General features: G+C 40.8%; 1 protein-coding gene across 2 annotated transcripts; it reads right to left on the bottom strand.

Annotated features, from left to right (window-relative positions):
- Window positions 1–780: 780 nt before the first annotated feature.
- On the bottom strand, window positions 781–20,208 carry LOC311255255 (dual specificity calcium/calmodulin-dependent 3',5'-cyclic nucleotide phosphodiesterase 1B-like). Of its 2 annotated transcripts, none has more exons than XM_084349573.1 (14): window positions 20,130–20,208; window positions 14,843–14,956; window positions 13,320–13,502; window positions 12,852–12,918; window positions 12,602–12,718; window positions 12,089–12,229; window positions 11,244–11,344; window positions 8,706–8,831; window positions 6,557–6,658; window positions 6,218–6,338; window positions 2,995–3,076; window positions 2,536–2,653; window positions 1,449–1,585; window positions 781–973 (listed from the first exon to the last, which is right to left on the bottom strand). In XM_084349573.1, exons 1-14 carry the CDS (start codon window positions 20,204–20,206, stop codon window positions 876–878), a joined length of 1,584 nt encoding a protein of 527 aa, XP_084205699.1. In that variant the 5' UTR covers window positions 20,207–20,208; the 3' UTR covers window positions 781–875. The 2 variants fall into 2 exon arrangements, with proteins under 2 accessions (XP_084205699.1, XP_084205700.1); XM_084349574.1 differs by lacking the exon at window positions 20,130–20,208 and adding an exon at window positions 16,922–17,109.
- Between the last annotated feature and the right edge of the window lie 1,097 nt (window positions 20,209–21,305).

Raw genomic sequence — 21,305 nt, 5'->3', positions numbered from 1 at the left:
ACTAGACCTTTGTTATATATTTAGTTGAGTTGTGTAGTTACATTATCGCAAATGTTTCCATCAATGTTCAGATGCAGAGAAATCCACAAGTTTATTTATAATTGTTACTTTTATTATATTCTGGGCCTTTTAAAGGCTTTCTGAGACAGGGCAGCTGAAGAGGATGGGGGGGGGGGATGACATGCGGCAATGTGCCGGAGGAAGGATTCAAACCCTGGGTCGCTGCTGTGAGAACAGTCGCTGTTCACGGTGCACAAACTGTTCCAACTGAGCTACCATGGTGCCCTGCAATTGGTAGTTTAATGATGTATTCGCCACAAGCAAAGCGAGTTTGAGTGCAGGATCATTTGTGTTTATTCGTGTTACTCACACCCATCTGCCCAGGACAGCAGCATTGTGGTTGTTTACTTGTATTATTTCACAGTCACAGATTTGCCAAAAAAAAGTCACTGAACATCCCAGCCTTATAATGAATCAACACAAAACAAACAGTAACATATTCACAACGTTTATTGCATGGTTAAATGATTTGTATACAGTTCAAACTATTAAGGGTAAAATGTTCCTTACAAGTGTGTAGGTGGCAGTTTAAATTAATAACATGCACTATACTGTATAACATGACCAGCATGTACACTTTGCATTTAAATTATCATAGTACACTACACTTAAAATAAGACATGAGGACGTTTCTGTGAATATGCTGCATCTTACCTTGGGAAGATGATGTTAACATTAAACCCCTCCTCCGCCTCCCCTCCCCCTCCACCTCCTCCTCCGACTCCCTCAGTCATTGTATAAGAAGTGACTCAACAATAACCTCAGTTAACCCTTGTAGATATTCTATGAAAGAAAGCACACAGATGAAGTCCCATCTACTGTTCTTTAGCCATGGAGGGGTCTTGCAGGGATTTCTCTGACGAATCGTCTTGTCTGGATCTCTGCTCTTTTGTCACAGCGGGGTCTGAAAATCCTGGAGGATATAGGGGTTTGGAAGAGACATTGGAAAATTTTGGTAAGCTGAAAGGGAAACAATATCTGTATCTGTTGATCTCCTCATGAGATCACTGCAAAATGAATGTAGATAACAAATCAAATCAGGGAGGCTGAGCACATTTATGGAGCAAAGTGGCTTTGTCCCTGCCAAAAAAAAGATGTTTTATTCTGAGTTTGCAGAGCTTGTCAAACTTTCCATAGGTGGACATTTTGATACTGAATTGCTGCTGAATATTACAGTAGGTCGTAAAGCCATTTATCACGATTGTTATGTGGTGAGCCCTGCTATGAATTTGTAGGAAATTGAGACTATAAACACAATTAAGTATCAAACTAAGATCCACCTCATTTTTTTATTTCTTTAGTGTTTTACCTCAACATATATTTGTGACGTTACACTGTGGATACAGTTCAATTCATAACAACAAAGACTGAATGAATATACAACGTACCATTGGAGCCACTTTCCTTCCATTTGAGCTTGTTGTCTTCAGTGTGTCGTGTCCAAGTGGAGCGAAAGCTCACCAGCTCAGCTGTGATGTGGGCGAGACTCCACTGCAGACCTCTTGAGCTCTCCTTCCACAGATTACTGTTGAGATATAACAGTCGTAGGAATACTTCTGTTTCTGTTTAACTCTTAGTAACCTTTCTTTCTTTCTTTAAAAAAAATCTTTCTGTCTTTAAATAAAAAGCCAGCAGCCAGTTAAGCTTAACTGAAAGGCTGGAAGGAGGGGGCACAAAGCCAGACCAGCTAAATGTAGTGAAGCGTTGAAATTGATCCAACTGGTTTACTTGCGAGACCGGCCCTACTCCATCTCCAATTGGTTGCCTTCGGTAGTTGCGTTCTCTACGCTTGACTCAAACTGTGTAGCTACAGTTCTGTCTGTTTTTGTTACGGCTCAGATATGGTGGTTTATGAGCTGTAGTTTCCCCAGTAAACACACCGACCTATCCAGCCTTTATCCCGGTCTTCTGCTGCTAGGCAGGTGTCCGCAGAGTAGGGTATAGGGTATTCTTTTGTATTTTACATGCATTTGCCTTGTGGCTTGTGCTTATTTTGTTCCCCATCCATAAACCCCCTGCAAAACCACAACTTAGCGTTTTTACACTTCAGTCTGTATAACAGCAAAACAAATTAGATAAAACACATTTATTAGTTAGTAAGTAAGAGGATTTTTTTTTGTTTTATTTTGGAGAGAGGTTAGCTTTTTCCCCTCCACAGCATGGATGTATAACATATGTACTGGACACTGGACTACAAGATGATCTGTTCATTTAAGGCCAAAGAAACACAACACATTAGTGTTTCTCCTGTTGACCTTTACATTGGAAATACAAAGGGGTTTACTTTATCTTGTTTGCAGTTAGTTAGGTTAGTTAGGTAGTGTATGGTGACAATGCTGAGTTGCCACTGGGGCATGCAAGGCTGAGCGGCAGCGCCAGCTCCAGCAACTGTAATTCATGGTTTCCAGTCTTTATGCTAAAGACAAACGTACCAGTGTTCTTTTCCACACAATACGAGCCTCGTCTGTTTATTACCTGTGTCTGTTGCAGGGGTCTGGTGGACCTGGGTTCTCCTCCACCAAAGGAATAACAATCTTTTCAGCCATGTCTGTCAGCAGGGAGAATGTAGGATACACAATGAAGTCTATGAAACCTGCAAGAGCAAAAGATGCTGTATCAATATGTGAAAATTGATTATTTCTGAGTTGCATAAATGGGATTGTCTTCTTGTTTATATTGTACACCGGCAAAGAAATTCGACTGTAATTCAGGCATAAGAGAAGAAATAGCGTATAAGTTGCTGTTATGAGGGAAGATTTTTAGCTGGTGTGTATTAATTCTTCATGTATGCATGTTTTCACCTTTTATATTTGTAGTTTTACAGCAGTTTCTTGACTTCCCCAAACAGAAGTTTTAGATCTCTTTCATAGAATATCAGTGAAAATAGGACTGAGAGAAAGAAACAGGTTTTGGAAAGAGTTTTGAGAGACATACCGATCTGGGACTCGGCTACCAGGGTGCTTTTTCGATCACACAGAGGAGAGAAGGGCAGGCCGAGCTCCGCCTCTCTATCACCCTCACAAAGATAGAAAGAGAGCGAGAAGATATCTTAAAGGGCATCCCACACATCGCCTGAAAATAACTTTTTAAAGGTTATTTGACTCCAACACTCGCCACCTGAGGCTTTAAGATTGTTCAAAGCAGACCATACAAGAGCTCTTGTGTTTTTAAAGCACAACAAACATTAAAGAACCTTTGCAGAGAGATTTCTCACATTTTATTCTCAAAGAGAACGAGGCTGCCCAACACCTCTGGTCTGTTTCCTCTACAAGTCCAGGCAGTGAAAACAGAGGAAAGAGGATAACATAGAGTACCAACCTCGCAATATCAGCCAATTCTGTCATTGGCATCTGGCAAAGCTCAAGAGGCACTTGCTTGAAAATAATTGGCATAGGTTGTGGGAGTGTGATTGACAGTTTTCTTCTCAGAAACTCAGACGTAAACATAAACACTTCCTACACCCGATGCAATGATTGGCTCTCATGCTGAGCTGTCATTGCTCAGTCAAAATGAAAGGAGTTGCAGAAATATGCTTCATTTGATATCTATAATGCATAATCTTAATAAGCTGTCAAGTTTAGTAGTTGTTCAGTAGCTTTTAATCATACCTCATGATCCTTATCAGTAAGATGTAGATTTTCAAATAGTTGTTTTCTTCTAAGAGATGTTGGCTGAGCAAAAACATCCACTTGCTCGATTCCACTTCATCTGCTAATGATGATCATGTTTTGTTTGTGAAAGCAGGAAAACAGCTAAAGAACCCTGAAGCTCTCGTTCGCAAAATCCTCAAAAACACAGATTATTATTCCCTGAAAATTCGAAGGTATCAGTTATACATGATGAGTGATACTCTCCGAGCATGAGAGACACAGACGTCATGTTCAGAGAATATCCAACTCCCAGTATTAGACCATTTCTATACCACTAGTGACGTGAATCTGGAGTTCACGTCATCCCAGATTCTGAAGAAATAACAAACATGACAAAAATGAGATGTATCCGGCAACTCAGTATACGTCGTCATGAAGCATGAGGAGTCTATATTTGCCCTTGTATGGTGCATAAAGACAAAACTCAGATGCATATCAGAAATGGTCCATATTCTCCAGAGAGTCTAGGAGATATCCAATCATAATATTTCTAGATTCTGGTGAAAGACTTATTAAAGTTAAGATAACCTGCAGTTTCACTGTTGTAGTGCTGCAGGTTACTAACTTTAAATGCTCAGTAACAAGAAGTCAATACACCAGACTCTCAGAACATGAACACACTATCCAAACACCACATAAATACTTTCCACTAACAGCAAACAGTTATCATAATAATTCAATTACTGGTCCTGGTTCACACGATGGACATAACAAATTCAACTCTATTATTCATAATCAACTTTGGCTTGTTGAGTGAGGAAGTTAAACCAAATAAAAGCTAAGCTTTCACAATCTTCTTTTAGCTGTAATTATGTTATTACAGATATTGTTTCAAAAGGTCAAGAATGAACTTCTAGCCTCATTTTTTCATCAGGTTTGGGAGTTTTGAAAGGTAACATCACCATTTCAACAAGATTAAATGGTTTGCTTCAATCGATTCTTAAGGAATTTTGTTCCCAGAATTGAATCTCGTCTCAAATATTTGAGCTCGTAAGCTCCAGTGTGGCAACAAAGAACATGTTCAAAGAAACGTTTCAAAGAGATTTTCCTCTCTTTTCCTCTCTCTGACTGTCTCTGCTTCGTACCCGAGGTGCTATTTATGTTGTTTTCTTTAGCTTTGACGTAGAAAACCTCTTTGAAGGTTTCCCACTCGCACTCTCAGACTGATGATGAGTCATTTACAAAAACTGTTGAGCTGTTATTAGGAGTCCAACCTTTGACTCATCAATCAAGCAAAGATAACAGATCAAACCGGTCAGATAGGCACTGAAGGTGAGACATGAAAGAGCAGCAGAGCCTGAGAAGAAATGATCTGAGAATATGTGAAGGTAATTCTTCTCTTTCTAATACGTCAGTGGAAATGTTACACATGGGATTTGTACTCACAGTGAGACTTCACAATACAAACACAAAACAACATTACATAACTAGGAATGAACGAGAATAAATAAATGAATACAAACATAAATATAAAAATATAAAGAAATAAATTCAGTTTTTTGATAGTCGATCAACTATTTAAGTCTTTTGTTTCCAAGCAAAAAATGCTAAAACATTTACTTGTTCTCGATCCTTGAATGTGAGTGTTATGGGAATAAATGTGGGCAATGTACATTCCTGCAAACCACAGATATTTTGCAATATTGCGTTTCTTTGAGTTCAGTTTTCAGTTTTATCTCAACACTGTGCTTATGGTCTGGTTAGGTTAAGCCCCAAAACCATTTGGTTGGCGTTGGGAATGGATCATGTTTTGGCTTAAACCACGTGTTTCAAAAGTTGACCTGGGGTGTTCTAGTTTTGTTGATGCTTAAAGGAATAGTTCACTCTTTTGGGAACAGGGGCATGTCCCTGAATTCTGATTGGCCACCCCTTCCTCAAGTATGATTGGCTACCTGCCCAGCGGAGGTGGGACTTCAGTTTAAACTGTTTGAGTATTTTTATAGTAACTATTTTCATTTGTATGTAACCTACTTTTTTATGGACTTGAAAGTCTGGAAGCTTTATATTATATTTGTTTGGTCCCACTGTTGTCTTGTGATGAAATCTTTTAAATGCACTAATTGTAAGACACTTTGGATAAAAGCATAATTTATGCAGAAGTGGATTAAAACAGGGGACTTTGAGAAGACGACTGCCAACAGCATCTTTTGACCATCCAACCTGACCAGTTGGACCGCCCCAGGGAGGAGAGGCTGAGAGCTGGGATAAGACTCGTGCTAATCCAGGTTGGATTTGAGGCTATATCTGGCTAATGCAGGGAATTGAAATGAATGAAATAGGATTTAGCTTGCCAGACAACAGGGAAATCAGAGACTGTTGTTCCCACATCTTTACAGAGACCTGACTCTGGAGGTACCAACTTTAATGTCATTATGCAGCCCTGCGTTGTATAATGACAAATAAATTACCTTGTTACTGCACAATAATCTACGTGACTGATGCCAGCGCTAAGAAAGACAAGCAGAGACACAGTCGGACTGTCAGTTCAGGTCTATTAGAGTTCCTACCTGCCTGAAAAACTCCTCCATCAGCGCTTTGGTCCAGCGAGAGTGCAGCGCCCAGGGCTTGGATGGATGGCTTATGTCAGCAGTGTGTAGTAACAGAGACAGAGCTTTGGGCTTGTCGATCCTGTAAGAGAAAGCACGATGCACTTTGTTGTTTTGTTTTTTCTGTTGTGCATCTCAGACATGCCTAAAAAGCAGACTGGACAGCGGCCAGCGCGACACTAATTTGCCTGCCTGTCTGCCTCTGTGTGCAGGAGGTTTTATTCAACTGCTCCTCCGAACACTCATCTGATGACCTCTTGATTATGCAGCACGACGTGAGCGGCAGTCTATTAGCGTTACCGTTCTTGTTGTTGTAGACAGGCCTTCATCGCTTTGACTTGGAGTAGGTGGGATGACATGTCTGTGGACAACACCATCTCTATAACAAGTGACCGCAGCTCCCTGTAAACAAAAACACACAGACACACAGCTGATCCTGGATTAGGGGGAAGGAGCTGTATGAAGTGAAAATGGCAAACAGGACACAATGGGGTTGTAGGTTTCCTGATAGATTTTCTTGTTCCCATGGTAACACTGACTGCAATAAAAGCCTGTTACAGCATGCTGCTGGTGTTTATCTTTGGTGATATCTGCAGAGCTCTCCTATGAATAACAGTCACATACTGTATCTGTGATATGTGAAGTCTGCATGAAAATAAAAACTGTTGTCTTTCTTCACAAACTGTGAAGCATTGCAGAAACTGATTAAATACAGGGAGAAAATGAACTTATATCAATTTAGTTTTACATCTCGGTTAATATCCATTAACCATAGTTCACTTATTTTGTTTTTTACCTTCATATGAACGTCACATATGACATTGATAAAGAAAATGGAAAAATACAATGATTCTAGCTCCCTGACAACATCTCTGAATCACAGGAAGCCCATAGTGACTCAGTCATATCTCACTGCTGTTCGTAAATGAGTCACCAAACAGTAATAGTAATGTGATCCTTTATTGATTCCTGAAGGAGAATTTGTTCTTAAGAGATCAGAGGTCAGCAGAGGAGCAGCTGTGTAGCTGGTGAGGACTCAAAGCCTCATTTAAGGACAGTTCAAGCTGAGCAGATGATTATCATCAGGGGTTTTTGTCCCCCACTGTCAATATGTCACCCTGTTGCCCAAAGCCCTTTCAAGTCCATCAACACAATCATACCCCTTTATTTAGATTTTAAATGATAAAGCGGTATTATTCTATAAAAACAGGTCACACATCTTTTAAAAACAGCTAAATAGGTGCTGCAGCACTGTATTCACCCTCTGTTTAAGCTCCTGTCTCTTTAAGGCCCCCTCCTACCCAGTCTCCTCTGATTGGTCAGCTCACACACACCAGAGCCAGCACTGCTAACAACAACAGAGCAGCTGTGCTGAATTAATTCTTAGTGCCAAACTAGCTGCTGGGCATTAATTACACAAATGTGTGACATGGTGACATAGTGTGATGTCACAAAGTCGCAGAATTAAAGGCGGGACTACTGACGAGACATTTCAGGAGCAGTGTTTTCTGCGGGAGAGAGGAGCTTCTGTTGGTGCAGAGTTTGATCATTTTGACTTTCAAGATCTTTTACATGCACAAGATCCTTTATTAACCACTGAAGGAAAGGAAACAAAAAAAACATAATAGGTCTCCTCTAACAGTGCAGCAGCAGGATGGTGTATCTGGGATTGACTCAAAATAAACTACAGTGCCTATGTTCATTGTAATTAAGGAACTCAGTGTAACACTGAGGCTCATTAATGTGCTCTGCTTTTGGACAATGGAGTACAATGGCACAAAGAAGTAAGCTATATTTGGTTTTGGCTACACACACGCTAATACTTGTTAAGAGGATCAGTTCATTCTTGTTTTTTCTTCTTCTCATTGGATTTGTTGACAAAAAGAAAAACCCAGAAAATTGCTTTATCCTTTGGAAATGCTGCATGAGCTCACTGCAGAATGTGTTGTGACTTTTATTTCTCCAAACCTTGACAGTTTGTTGGCCAACATTTCTAATTTCTATTACAGTGAATTTTCAGATGACCTTTGTGGCATGCAGCTGTGAAGTCACGTAGGTGGAGAGCAGTTTTACAGTACTGCTGAAAAGAGCACTTCATGTATTTTGTTCAGAACGGGCTGGGTCTATTGGTTTATTGAGTTAACTTTAGTAACTCTGCCTCGTCTAAGATAGATTTTTCTCTCTGTAACCCTTTGATAGCTGGTAGAAAACACAGAATCATAATGAAGCTGTTACTCTTCGATTATATGGATGTTTACCATCATGTATTATTCACATAATTTAACCATTTACCCCCAAGAACGAGATAAACAAATGCTCAGAATCTTTGAGAGCTCCCATAAAGTAATCTGAGTAACGATTTTCTATAAAAAGGGCAGCTCCTCTATGTCTCAATGTGAAACAACAATACACAACATAGTTCTAGATGGTAAAAATGTTGTCGTCTTACATCCATTCCTCTCTTGTCAAATTAGTGAAGATGTTCATTTGGTCGTCCTGCAGCAGGCGAAACGCTGCACTCAGGTGATGACTTTCTTGTACCGACCGGTCGTTGTAGATCAAAGCAAACTCTGACCTGGCAGACAGAAAAAACAGGGAAAACAGTGTGAGGAAGGTGGAGCTGTACAATTCTGGGGTGGTTCGGAGAGGAAGAGGTGAGAATGAGATAAAGTCCTCAGGGAGTAATTCAAGCATGAGGACTGTAGGTCTGTAATGATGAATTTAAGAGTGGTGAAGAGGTAATGGGATGTGATAAAAACTGACACCATGTGGGCATTGATGACTCAGTACAGCAAGTTAATTAACTAATTTCTAAATCAGGCATCTTGTGTTCACACATTTGCATAATGTACATAACTTATAAAAGGGTAGAAAGTACAGAAAAAAAGTTTTTTCCAATCAGTGGTTATTTTAGAGCTTACGCCAACCGATCCCAGTCAACCCAAAAGTCGCCAGGATAACATGCTGGCAGTGAATGTTTCTGCAAACCACTGTTACATTCACATTTACACATGTCACAGGCTACGTACCATATTGATATTTCTACAACACATGTCATATCACGTAACACATAACATTACATGTGAATGACCTTAGGGTCGCCAAGCTAGTAATTTAGTAATTTAGTAATAAAGTAATCAAAATTTCTAAATGTGAAACCACTGGATAATTCTAAGGAGACAATTTCTGAAACAAGTGGCTGAAGCCAAAACATGAACCAACTGGTTTTGAGGCTTAACCTAACCAGTGAATGTCACAAGATAAAAACTGAAAACTGAACTCAAAGAAATGCAATATTATGTATGTATCAATGCAATATTAATTATGTAAAATATCTATGGTTGGAAGAAATGTACTGAGCCCACAGTTATTCTTGCTTGTCCTTGATCTTTCTATGATGCTTTCTCAGAGGTTTGATGTGTTTTTTAAATCACATATGCTGTGGTTTTATGATTCAGTGTAAGTGACCCCCAGAATCTGCTCCTCTTTGACAGCTAATAGAAAGGGGGCAGGCAGTTTAAACACCTACACTTCCACTGCCTCTTCTTGCTCTGATAAAGACAAAATCATTATTCGCTGTACAAAGCTCTTAGTATAACAGTGAGGTCCAAATCTCATCTTAACAGATCTGATCAGATTTGTGTTTCTTTTTAAGAATACTTGCCTGCAGACAAATCTTTGCTAGTTCAGCCGAGCTCCGGTGCTTTGGTTAAAGGATTAAATCCAGCAATTAATTGTAATTAATGAGATCTTTAGAAATTGAACACTATTTCATTTTACCCTGTAATTGCCAGGAAATTATATATTCATGAGGAACGTTCATATGAATCTAGACTCACTTCATCAGTTTCTTTTTAGAAATATTTAGAAACCTGTAATCGTCATGCTCCTATCATTTCAACTTCTTTTACTTGTGTTTTGTGTGTTTTCTGGGTGTTGTCTTTAATGTGTTCCTCCCTACACTGCTTTCCCTCCGCACCTGCACTGCATCACCTTTCGTTAAACCAGCTCTGTTCCCAGTGTTCACCTGCACCTCCTCCCCTCATTAGTTTTGTTTGTATTTAAGTCCTGTCTTGACTTCAGTCTCTGTCGAGTCATGTTGTGTTTGCGTGTTGCTGCTGTTGGTTTGGAATAAAACTTCATCCATTGATCTTCCTGCCTGCCGTCTCCTGCATTTGAGTCCAATTTCTTCTGTTCTCAGCGTGACAGTCATACCAATTAAATAAAGCATAGACATAAAATACGCCATGATAAAGGGGTTTTTACTTTAGTACCTTGAGTCTTTTGGGAAACATGTCCCCTTTTTTGCAGTCATACATAGGAACTTTGAATGCATTGACATCTCATTCTGCAGAATCATGTACAGCCTCAGTCAGAGCTGCGAAGCTTTGAGGAGCCCCACGCTGCACAACATGAAGCTATTTATCGAGTCACATTTTGGCAAAATGTTGAGAAGCAGGCGGACAGTGGAGATGTGCCTTCTGCTGCAGGAGTTTTTTTCTTTTTTTTTAACTTGTCTCAGTCATCACTAACATGAATTGAAGCCAGTGTTCTTTATGAAGTAAAAAAACAACAAAGCCTGGGCCAGCGTGGTTTGGGTACAACTTTAAGCTAGATGCAATGTTTAGTTTCTGTAACTTAGACATGTTCTCTAATGTGGACAGTAATAATTCCCAGAATAAATCATGATGATGATGATGATGATGATGGGTGCCAAGAGACTGCGTTCTTCAGCCCTCCTATGTGGAAAATCAACATCTAAAAATACTGTGTTCCCTCCATGAAGATGTGTTTGCTTTAGAGCGCTCTCTCCCTCTCTATTTCTAAAATGGCACAAAGGCCTGAAGAAACACCATCCTACTCCATCCTACTATTTCTACGTTCTCTGACATCTCTTACTATTTTACACTCTCACAACAGGATGTGTCTAGTATATATACCGTAACAGGACAGGGTTAATAAAACATGAATCAGAAAAAGACCTTACTTTGTGTGGATGTGAAAGTTGTTTGTGGTTCCCGTGTGTTCGTAGTCGTGGATGGCTGCAGCGAACAGTGACGCCATCACCTCCAGCTCTGTCAGCCAGTGCTTGATAGACAGATGAGACAAAACAAATGGGTATAAAAACATAATTCACGTGTAGCAGGGTGCACGCACTGTACTGTGAGAAGAACAGTTTGTACTGTCAAAAAAACCTGCAAAACCAAAGATTAGTTTTGCAGGTTCACAGATCTCATGAATAAAGGTCAGGAGATTAAAAGTTAGGAGTATATTCATCCTGAGGGGAACGTGAATGTGTGTACCACATTTCATGGTAATCCATTCATTAGCTGTTAAAACATTTCACTCAAACTCAACAAATGTCATGGTGGCACTAGAGGGGTTGACCAAAGTCGTTAGGCTGAATCCTCTGGGGACCATGAATGTCTGCACAAAGTTTTTAAGGCAATAAAGTCAATAGTTGTCAAGATTTAAAAAAAATACTCCCTCTAGCACGGTTAAAAAACATTAAATGAGCCACATCTTTGTACTGGGTATGTTCTTTCAGAGCCGATGACGAGGTGTTTACATCACTGATGCATGGTCCTCAAACACAGTCAGTTGATTGACAGACTTCACCCGATATTGAACTTTAAATGTTGACAACCATATTATTATTGCTTCATCCTGAAGAAGAATACTTGCAGCTTAGCACATTGTTGTTTTCAATCTTTCACAGGTTTTGTTGTCAATCAGGACAATACAAAAAAAAAACACCAGCCTATTCCTTTAAAAAAAAAATGGCATGACGCATTTCACCACAAATCTGATTAATAAGTGCGCCCAGTTTACCACAAGTCCAGATCGCAGCAGCAGGCAGTGCAGAGTCTGAGTCACATCGGCAGCATGAACGTGGCTGTGGTAGGGGTTGCTGTGTTTGCAGTATCCTCTCTCCAGTGCACACAGGAACTCAGTCAGGCACGAGATGGGGATCTGCAAAGTGTATTACATAATCGTCATAGTCTAGCTTGTGTTTAAAAATCCATGGTTCACAACGTCTGAGTCAACAATAAAAGCTACAACAGCCTGTCACGGCCTACAGTATGATGCGTGTGACTTTTGCACACATAATTTATCATCTCATTGTTCTTCCAAACTCCACAGATTGATAATAAAACCCATATGCCTGATTATATCTGCACGTTACAACACACATTTCCCACAAAAGTAAAGTCAAGGGTAGTAATAATCACATTAAAGTCAAATGTTGTTTCCACAGCACTGACATTCTTGTATTTCCATGATAACATATTGTATAGAAGGTGCACTCTATATACCGTGCAATGAAATCTAAAGATCAAAGACCTTAAAACGGCTGTTGAGCCCATATCTCGTGATCAGCTCAAAGAACAGAGTTCGTAGTGCGTGATCGGAGCTGGCTGAGTTCAGGGCAAACACGTCAAAGCTCCAGCGGTCAACATCCTGAGGAGAAGGAGAGGAAAGTGACTGTGTTATTGATGCATACTTGCGGTTTGTGTACGATCCCTTTTGTGATGTCCGATTTATTGCACAAACACACGACGCACAGCGAGATTTACGATCGGTGGAGGCTTACCCTGAGGCAGTTTACGACCGCCGCAGGTTGGTCTGGCATGGCTGCCGTGTAGGCCCTCTTGAACATCCTGGAATAATGAAATGTTTATGTTGAGTTCAGTTAAAGTTCAGATGTTGACACTGTGCAGCGAACTCGTCTCAGGAGCTGTTTATATAAATCCTCCAAAGTCCCTGTCCCCTTTGGAAGGATGTTTTAAAGACAAAAGGAGGCTAATGTTTCACGGTCCAGTGCAGCTGTCTGTGTTTTCTGTGGCTGTGACTCTAACAACAATCTGTGAGCCTTTAATAGAGTTATAGGTCGGACGGTGAAATCAGTCATTTACGTGACAATTTTATAACATTCGATGATCACTTCCTAATTTTATTGTATTTAAGTCTCGTAAAAAAAAACATATAGCTGTGTGACTGGTGCTGTTAAGCTTCACTGGATGTCCAAATAGAGATGAAATGAACGTATGTGTTGTTTGACCTCTCCACAAATATCCCAGCCTGCACGGCGTGCACGATGCTGCGAAACTTGGGCTTCTCGTCTGAGCGTCGTACAGGCCGTCGGACCCTCTGGGTAAAGGTGGATGCCAGCCAATCAGTGACCTCTGAAGGCACGCCGTCTGACTGCAGCTGCTGGAGGTCGTCCTCAGACTCCAGACACTGCCTGAGAGGAGAAAAACAAAATGCAGTGTGAGTAACATGCCATTTTTTTTCCTTTCTACGTGTGATTAAATGCCTACTCTTGACACAGCAAAAAAAAAAAAAAGTGAGGTGATGCAGTGTTAAGAGCAAGCAAGCCCCATTTGGCAGCAGGTCAAGGTGGATGGATGGGTCGAACGCAGTCTTTAACGGAGGAGACCGCTTTTTGTGTCCCGTGTGAAACCAGAAGTCAAAATGAACTTATTTTTAAATTCCTGTCTGCAGGTTACTAAAACAGAAACAGACAACTCTTCAACTTCCCCTCTTTCAGTGTCTTCCTGTGGTTTTAGCGACATGGCTACCGTTAACTGCCTGGCTACTGTCCAAAGCAAAAAAAAACAATAATAAGAATCCTGATTTGATCGAAGAAAACTGCAATCTGAGCGCCATGAAAAGGTAGAGTTAAACACATAGTCTTGATTCTTGGGGGTTAGAAGGAACGCATGTCAAACACACTTGGACACAACACCAGAGAGCTCTCCAATCGGGTCAATGCCCATCTGTTCACTCTTGTTTCTATATTCTCTCCTTCTTCGCCTTCTTTTCATCCTCCATCAGCAGGTTATTTTTCTTTTGCAGTTGGATTGGGACCGAGGTAAACAATGCCTCTTCCTGTTCAGGCTGCGTAATGGCTTTCTTTGTGCCACAATTTGGCTTTCGTTTTTGTGGTAAAAATCAAGCCGGCTGAGTAAAAGCCAGACTTAAGGGAACTGCTCCATATGTGGATGGTGTTATTTTTCTGTAGCCGTTACACTGTGCAGTCAGTATTTACTTTAGAATGATAAAGAAACCCAAAAGTTGTCTTTTGCCATTTAAGCAGCCGAATAATGAAAGCTCGTATGGGCTTTAAATTATAAAAGGGACATATTCTTGGTGGCCTTGTCATTTGTATGTCTATTAGACCATTTAGCTCAGATTTCCTAACTTTTTATTGGCATCTTGGCACCTCATAATCAGCCTGACTGCCATTGTTAGTGATTCGCGAGGCCTTCGGCAAAGAAAAGCCAATTTAGAATAAATAAAAAGTAAGATCAGTTTGGTGTGGTGCCTCGCCTTCCTCTGAGTGCTCTGCTGTCCTCCCTCAGACCACAAACAGATTAACTGGTGAAGTGTTAGCCCTGTGACCTGTGAGTGAACTGGGATACGCCTCAGTCCTCTACTTATTTACCACCCTGCACGCGATAAGTAAGGACAGATACAATAATGGATTTATATTAAGTCTAATCTTGTTGGAAAACAAAGTCGCTCAGCAGAAAATGTCAATAAAATAGCTTTACAGAATCACATTTTTCTACTTTGTTCTACCTTGATCCATCGAGGTAAACCGCCTCCAGTAAGGACGCCGTGAAATCCAGATTCTTTTTGATTTCTTCAAAGTCGACATCTTTCTCCTCCAGCTGCTTCAGCATGCTCCTGAGCCTGGCAGGAAACACAATTAAATTTTATGTGATCATAACAAAATAAAATCCAGTTTTTGGAAGTCCTGAAAATGTCATCTCAAAAAAGAGCGGTGTGAAAATGTTTGGAGGTTACAGCAGTTTGGCGTTAAAGTCTTCACATTAAATCACACGGGGTACGGCAGTAAAAGTTATAGCTCCAGAATAAAGGTCATTTTGAACGTAATGGGGACTTTTGAAAGAAGCTTTGTAAGAACAGATTGTCAGCACTTGTCATTGTCTTGAGTGAGTGGAACAAGGTGCCTTAACAACAGGTTGAGAAACCCTCATGAGAGGAAAGAGTTTGGAAGTGATTTAAGTGCCAGGCTGCCCATAAAGAGAGCCAGTGGCAGAAGGGCATCATTAGTGCCAAATTTTCCATGAGAGGAAAACTTCCCATGGTTGAGGGCTTATGTAACCCACATTTTGACAAAGTGTTCATGAAAAAAAAAAGATGTTTTTGAGTTTCTAAGTGTTAGCCTCATTCTGATCCTGTCTGAGAACATGTTGCTCATTCCCGGTTTTGAAACTTTTAATCGAATTACGATCGAGGACTGGCTGGAGGAAATCTCCTGCAGCGTAATAAAAAGCAAATGCTCTGAGCGTGTGTCACCTACAGTGCAACCCACCTGCAGTGTGTTAATGTAATCTCATCTCAATGATGAATCCAAGAGCTTTCATCGCATTTTAAAGCTCTGATATAACTTTCGACTTTGGCCGTGTGAAAGAAGGATTCGTTTGGTATGACAACACGTTTGTGCTACGGAGAATTTGGTGGGCCGCCCTGTATGGTGCATTGACCAGAATGACTGTGTTCAGACAGTGCCACGACACGCCATGGAGCCAACTCCTGGGGATGAGACGCTCACAGCTTTTCAAGTGTTTATCACGCTGGCAGGGGCTTTCAAAAGCTGTCGAGTCACAAAAATAGCATGCATCTGAATGCCACCGCTCACATTCGATCTCAAGTAATCTTTCCGCGATAACACAGTCTTTTTTGTTTCGACTGTTCGCAGCAGAGGAGCTCCTGTCGGGACGTTTACAGGAAATTACTCGTCAAGTGCAGTCGTGAAACTTTGTTTATAGAGAGAAATGACAAATCCTCCTTTGGCTCCGACTTTGTTGAATCTACACACTGCATAGTGTCGTCCTTACTAGCACAGCAGGGTGGAGGAGTTTGAATGGTATCAGCTCTGTCAGCAAAAATCTGCAAAAACATTTCTGTTTGCACATTTAATTGAGGGAAAAGAAGAAAACACAAACGTCAGATTATATGTTACATCACCATAAAAGTGCAAAGACTTGTCACTTGTAGAAATTGCCTCAGATTGGCTAAAAAAAAACAACCCTGCAGACACCTCGCAAATTTTCCAGCTCTGACCCTGCAGACACTGGTGCATCAATGTGTTAACCAAAACAAAACCACATGACCTGTCACCTCTGCAGCACTTTCCTCCCACATCTTGTGCATGAGTAAGATGTGTGTTAGCACAAGCACTTGGAGTGACAAGTGTTTGCTCTCACATGCTGCTAAGTTTAGTCTGGAGGATAATCTTGATGACCCCATGAAATATTTAAAAATCTCCTGCAAATCGAAAATAAAGAGGAAGAAAGAACTCTCAGAAAGGATGCGTGTCGAGGTAAGGATTCACTTCTCATTCTTTGCTGTGCAGAGATCAAGACTGCAGAGATAAAATGTGTCATAAACAATCCACTGAGGGCTGCGGTGTTATCTCTCATCACTGTGCAGGGTGTAGTTTTGACTCACATATTTCCACTGCTGCAGAACAAGAAAACTCCTACAGCAGAATATGATCCAGACACACTTACTGAACTAAAAAGTGATTAACCATGATCCTTTAAAAGCATCATTAATAAAGCCCCCGAGCCTAATTTCAAGGCTAAATAGGCAGGTAACTAACTGTGATATAAACTGTACTAATCTTACCTAGAGATGGGGATCTGCAGCCGTTTCTTACGGATTCGCACCAGTTCAGCCATTCCACGCTCAAGCTGTGCACTAATGGACCCCAGAGTTCAACAAAAAAAACAGTAATAGGATTAAAAAAAGGAAAATTATTGCAGAGAGGTAGTAATCAGAAAAAGTTCTCCAAACCACCAACGTAAAACTTTGTGTGTCCTGAGACAGACTTCTGCTTCAACAGCTCTCCCACCCACTTCTGGGGGGACCTACTACACTTCACTCTGATTGGCCGAGCAGGCCTAAACTGTGTCAGTGTGTGTGTGTGTGTGTGTGTGTGTTTGAGTGAGTGGGTGTTTGTGTATATGTGTACACCCGTTGTGTGAAGTGTGACTGAGTTGACCTCACTCACTGATGAAGTGTTGACTGCGAGGCTTTCAAGCCGCGTGTACTCAAATCCCAAATGAGAATTTTCCACCGCAGCCACAAATTAGGGGACTACACAGAGAGTCTTTCACTGAAACCCACCAGAGTCACCCGCAGCAAAAACACATAAACAAAGCTTGTCCTCGAAAACCACCCACAACAGCCCCATAGGTTAACTGCTTGTTCTTGATACTGCTGTGTACAGAGAAAAACCTGAGAGGCAGAAAAACAAGGTGCGCTCTGAGATAAATTAATACTTCTTGGACTGCTGTGACAGGTTGCCTGTTTTTTTTTTTCACTGCTGAAGATGATCCACCACACAAAAAGAAAATGCTTGCGTTTACAAACACAAAGTGTAGCGGCAGTTGTGGCAGCTTCCAATCATAATAAAGAGTCAAAATATTTTTACTGAAAATGCCACATCAATAAATGTCAGCTGAGTGTTTCCTGAGCAGCGAGGAGAGGACTTCTGGCCAAAAAAGGAATATTTCTGTACATCCAGACACCAAAAAAGGAAAAAAAAAAGGAGACCTACAAGATCAGACAAGACAATGAAAGTCATCCCTAAACATTTTTACAGATATGAGGTTACTAGTCTTTATTTATAGATTATTCATTGTGAGAGCAGTGCGACAACGTGGCTTGGGAAAGCCCCTGCCTGCAGTCCGCCTCCCTCCTCGCTCGTCCTGCTGGGTCAGACTGACTCTCATGCTCCCATGCTCTTTGACATGCCACGGCATATTGCAAAAAATGAAGAGAAGTAACATAACGACATGTGACTCTCCGTCTCCTGTGTCACTTTGAGCCGTTTTGTTTCCACCAAAAGCAATCTTTGATGCTGTGGAGAAACGAACGATGCGTCACATTCATACTGTGATGAATCTAGTGTCACTTACAGTCCTTAAAAACCTCAGAGCTAATTTCCCTTTGTGTGCTTGCCAGTCTTTTGCTTCTACGCTGTTTTGTTTTCCGCCACTCATCCGTCATCCTCTCCGTCTCCCTCTGATGATGACGAACGAACACCCTCTGATCTCGATCTGTCCACTCGCGGACCTGAGCCCATTATTACTCACAAGCTCTTCACTTCAGAGAGAGAAATCTGACTTTGTGGCACCATTAATCACATCTAATGCTGCGTGTGTCTGCATGGGAACTGGATGTTCGAGACTGTCGGGGTGCTGAGGGGCACAGAGAGCATCATATTTTGTTTTTACAACAGTTTCTGTTTTACAAGTCAAAGGATTTTTGACTAAATAAAAATGGTCAAAGGGTCCAAAGTTTATTATCTCAAGTCGCTCTGGTCTCTGGAATGAACCTCACACCCAACCATCTGGGTTTGATTCAGGGGTTGGTTCATCCCAATTCTGAACAGCATGGACAGACGAAAGACTTGCTCGTGCCCAGTACAAGACGATCTCCTCTCATGACCCCGGGCCTGGACAACTGACCCCGTGTCCCTAACCCCCTGCCAGCAGCACTGCTCCTAAAGTATTTGGCTGGGCAAATATTTTTGGTTTATTTTGTTTATTTGAGTTTTTTTACTACCAGCCGAATACAAAGTATGTGGATGGAATCTTGTTTTTGGTGCTCATAGCAACGGAAAATGACATTAAAACTATCAGCGTAACTTCTCTTTGTGACTGCATCTGCTATCACGTTGACAAAATACGTCTACAGACAGATAAACAGACTTATAAACACCTGGTAAAGTACTCAAAATAGTTTATGTGATAGTTCCCGCTACTGGTGGGCCAGGTTGTGTAAGGTGGAGGGGCTATGTCTCTACTTCTGGCCCCCTTGTTCAGACAACGCCCATCTTCCAACTTGACCTTCATTTCAATCTCAACTAGACATCTATAAAGTTTTGTGACTGTATCTTTCACATGTGTAACACCATCGAGCTGACAAAGATCTGTCCACAGACCGACAGTCAGACATATAAACCCGCTGAAAATCACCACTGTGTTAGTTTGTGCTATGCAGACCGACGAAGAGGAAACATTACGAACCGACGCCGTCACAGAAAGATAAATAAAGATATTGTTGGCAGGCTGTCGATCGGCCAAGACTCAGATATCTCAGCCACTATTGGATGGATTGCCATTAACTTTTGTACAGACATACACGGTCCCTAGAGGATGGGCTACATTCAGGCTGCAGCACAAGTCTCACAATCCAACATCTTTTGCCAATATGAAAAGATAAAGTTTTTGCAATACAAACTCAGTCACATGTCCCATGTACAGAAGTAGCAACCATTGCTCCACAAAAAGCCATAATTAAAAAATGTGGTTCTCTTTTTCTTCTTATACTTGTCCTTGAAATCATTTACTCGCTTCTACAGTGGATTGACTCATAATTGACATCATAAACATTAACTTCAGTAGCCTCAGTATGAATAAATCCTCTTAACCTTTAAGCTCACACCATCATCAAGTCAAAATGTTACTTCTGTTCAGCACTCGAGTTTATGAAGAAACCCCTGCTATGCTAATTGGCAAATGTGTGCTAACATGCCACACTAAGATAGTGGCCATACAAAACATTTTACCCGCTAGCTGAAAATCAATGTTATTAATGTCATTCTAAGCATGATAGCATCCTGACATTAGCATGTACAGCCTCACAGAGATGACTCTTAGTGTTGTTATTGGTTTTCAAGATGGTTAAAATTTGAATTTTTTCTCTTAATATTTTTTGACCAAATTTGTGCTAAACTAAGTTCATGAACACGGTAAACATTTCTTGCACAATATCAGTACATTAGCATTGCAATGCTAACAATGCTAACTATAAGAGGCGCTCTTACCGTTCCAGTGTGGTGCTCCATGTCTCCAGACTGAGATGTCTATCAGCTGCTCTGTGTTTCTTGCAGGTTGGTGTCATGACCTCTGAACGCTGCTGAAGACCATGTGTGTGACTGAAAGAGACACACAATGAGCTTCTGTGTGTTACTATAAATCTGTGTGTGACTGTCCTCTGCTTGAGCGTGTGTGCGTATATAGTGCTGTAGTTTATGTTAATCCGCGCCGCTCTGTGTTTACACTCTGATACATCTAGTGTTGTGTGTACAGCATGTGTGAGCTCGTGTGTGTGTGTGATCCTCAGTGTCAGCAGGAGAGAAGCGCTGTGTGCCCAACACAATCAGCAGAGAGTCTTTATATCAGGAGAACAGAGTTTCCACCATTAAGAGTCCTCGGTGTCTCGGGACAGGATGCACTGCGGAGGGAATAGTTTGTGTTGCATGCAAACAAGATGAATTAAAACACCCAACAGACACACATAAAACTACACTACTTATAATAACATTTTGGTTTAACTCCACTTATAGTATACACACATTAATAAATGACTTATGACATGTTATAATGTAGTTGGACATATATGCTGTGTGTTTTATTAATGCACAGTATTTGTCAGCAATTATAACTTCTCCAATAAAGACACAGTGTTGTGTTTTACTATTTATCATTTATTATCTGTTTATACGCCAGCCTCCACTTAGGGATCTCCACAGGAGAAGTCTAAACACTCAAAGATGTGATTCATAACATTCAGCCACTAAATAAGTGTCACTCCATCTCCCCCTCCATTGCATTCACGCCACACCGCTGTTGAATCATCGCCCCCCTCGAGTGTTAACAGTTTGTGCACTAGCTAATATTGCTGTTAACTTTCCTAACACTATCTAACATTAATATCGCTAACGCTAGCTACATACATTTCTTTTTTATCAATATGACCTTTAAATCTGCTTACAACTGCATTATAGTGTGTTATAAACGTTTATTCATTGTTTATGTACTGCTTATAAATGTTAAATAGTGAGAAGGCAAGGAAAAAGTCCCATAAAATCTTAATAACAGTAAAAAGCATTAAGTATCTGACACACAAGGGCCAGCTTACGAGTCTGGTTGGTGCCTAATGGGAAGCATGATGAAATAACAATGAGCAAACCTCCCACCTGACGTTATTGCCTCTAAAT

The sequence above is a fragment of the Pagrus pagrus genome (genome assembly GCF_965226575.1).
Source record: "Pagrus pagrus genome assembly, chromosome: 3".
Lineage (NCBI taxonomy): Eukaryota > Metazoa > Chordata > Actinopteri > Spariformes > Sparidae > Pagrus > Pagrus pagrus.
This window is presented reverse-complemented; position numbering and strand designations above follow the sequence as displayed.

Excerpts from the sequence above, each read along its gene's own strand:
- LOC311255255 (XM_084349573.1), bottom strand. The coding sequence starts at position 20,206 with ATGACACCAACCTGCAAGAAACACAGAGCAGCTGATAGACATCTCAGT. Across the intron at positions 8,832-11,243 it reads AACTTTCACATCCACACAAA|GTCAGAGTTTGCTTTGATCT; the intron begins GTAAGGTCTTTT and ends TCTGTCTGCCAG. Across the intron at positions 1,586-2,535 it reads GACCCCTGCAACAGACACAG|TAATCTGTGGAAGGAGAGCT; the intron begins GTAATAAACAGA and ends ATATCTCAACAG.